At 50.4% G+C, this 1,502-nt stretch overlaps 1 protein-coding gene across 1 annotated transcript in view; it reads left to right on the top strand.

The window, feature by feature from the left end:
- The window catches only part of TCF7L2 (transcription factor 7-like 2 (T-cell specific, HMG-box)), a gene marked incomplete at its 3' end in the record, with an annotated part of 34,532 nt that extends 33,036 nt beyond the window's left edge, over positions 1-1,496 (top strand). Inside the window, exon 12 of the mRNA XM_010193991.1 lies at positions 1,225-1,496. Coding sequence (XP_010192293.1) covers positions 1,225-1,496 — 272 coding nt within the window. The remainder of the gene's footprint in view (positions 1-1,224) is intronic.
- Between the last annotated feature and the right edge of the window lie 6 nt (positions 1,497-1,502).

The raw sequence follows: 1,502 nt of genomic DNA, 5'->3' as shown, positions 1-1,502 counted from the left end.
TGGACGCGGGTTAGGCACTTCCCATGGAAAGTGTGCTTGTGAATAGGAGGGCTGGAGAGCCGTCATTGTTAGGGTCAAGGTGGCCACTGAACATCGTTCTGCTAGATGCTGCGGTTGTTTGCCTCATTATTTCTGTCCTGCTGCTAGAATTGTCTTGCATATACTTGGCAAGAGAGATGGTGTGAAACTGTCATCTGTTTTCATTGCTCCTTTACATTATTAAGTGGACAGAGGGAGGAGAAAAGATCTCTGTCGGGTCACTTACTCAGTTATTTAAAGATGAGCGGCTCGTGTGAGACACTCGCATTCCCTGGTGTGAAATAAGCTCCATGTTGCTCCTCACCTTTGTACCTGTTGTCGTGCGCTTCACCCACTGAAATTGGATCCTGCTCTGGAGTTACATGGGTGGCCTCTCAGAGGAAAACTCCCCAAAATGCAGACGAGCAGCTTCCCAAATCTACCACCCTCCCTTGAAAAAAAAAGTAAAACTGGGTCGATTTAAAGCCACAACCTGCAGGCCATACAACCAGTTATTCTTGTTATTTTGGATCATACTCTGTTTATTCTGTTCTTTTCCTGGTTTTTCTTCTGTTTGCTTTGTTTGTTCGTTTCGTTTTTATTTCCCCTCTCTCTCGTTCTCTCTATGATATATCCCTCCTGTCTGACTCTGATGTTTCTGGATTTGGTGTGGTTCTTAACAGAGGAGAAAGCAATGAGCAGTAGTTTGCAGCCGTCCTTGTGTCCCAAGGGCAGTGCATCGTAGGAGACGCCAGGTGACGCAGGTGTAGAGGTAGCCCGTTGAGTTGGACAGCGTTATGGGACATCTTGAGATACTATCCACTATCCAGAGCTTTTACTTTATAAGGTTTAATTATTATTTTTTCCCCTGGAGGAAAGTCGAGTTTGTAGATTAGCGCAGTGGGCTCCAAAAATGTCTTATCTGATTTTCTGATTATTAAAATTAGTAAGGAAAAGGAGACGGCCTGAAGAGGAGGGGGACGAAGAGACAATTGGCGAATCCTTTCCAAATCTGTTAGCCGAGGGGAGGTTCCCGAGCGGGCTCAGTGCTGAGGACACCCCACCAGACCCCCAGGACGGCGCGTGGGGCCGGGGTGCCACCCGCGCAGAGCCCAGGGTAGCGAATTGACGGCACTCTGCTTTAGGTGACTGTCTCCGTCGGCGTCTCTGCCCTTTATTCACAGATAACTCTCTCCCTGTTTCTAGGAGAAAAAAAAAGTGCGTTCGCTACATACAAGGTGAAGGCAGCTGCGTCAGCCCACCCTCTTCAGATGGAAGCTTACTAGACTCTCCTCCGTCCTCCCCCACCATGCTCGCCTCCCCCTCCAGAGACTCGAAACCACAGACTGAACAAACGCAACCCCTCTCGCTCTCATTGAAGCCCGACCCACTGGCGCACCTGGTCATGATGCCGCCGCCATCCTCGCTCGTCCTCGCCGAGAGCGCTGCGAGCAAGCCCGGCGCCCTGCCTGCCGCCAGCTGCC

The sequence above is a fragment of the Mesitornis unicolor genome, unplaced genomic scaffold (genome assembly GCF_000695765.1).
Source record: "Mesitornis unicolor isolate BGI_N332 unplaced genomic scaffold, ASM69576v1 scaffold26161, whole genome shotgun sequence".
In the NCBI taxonomy this organism is placed as follows: Eukaryota; Metazoa; Chordata; class Aves; order Mesitornithiformes; family Mesitornithidae; genus Mesitornis; species Mesitornis unicolor.
Note: the sequence above shows the minus strand (reverse complement) of the source record. Positions and strands in the feature narration are given on the sequence as shown.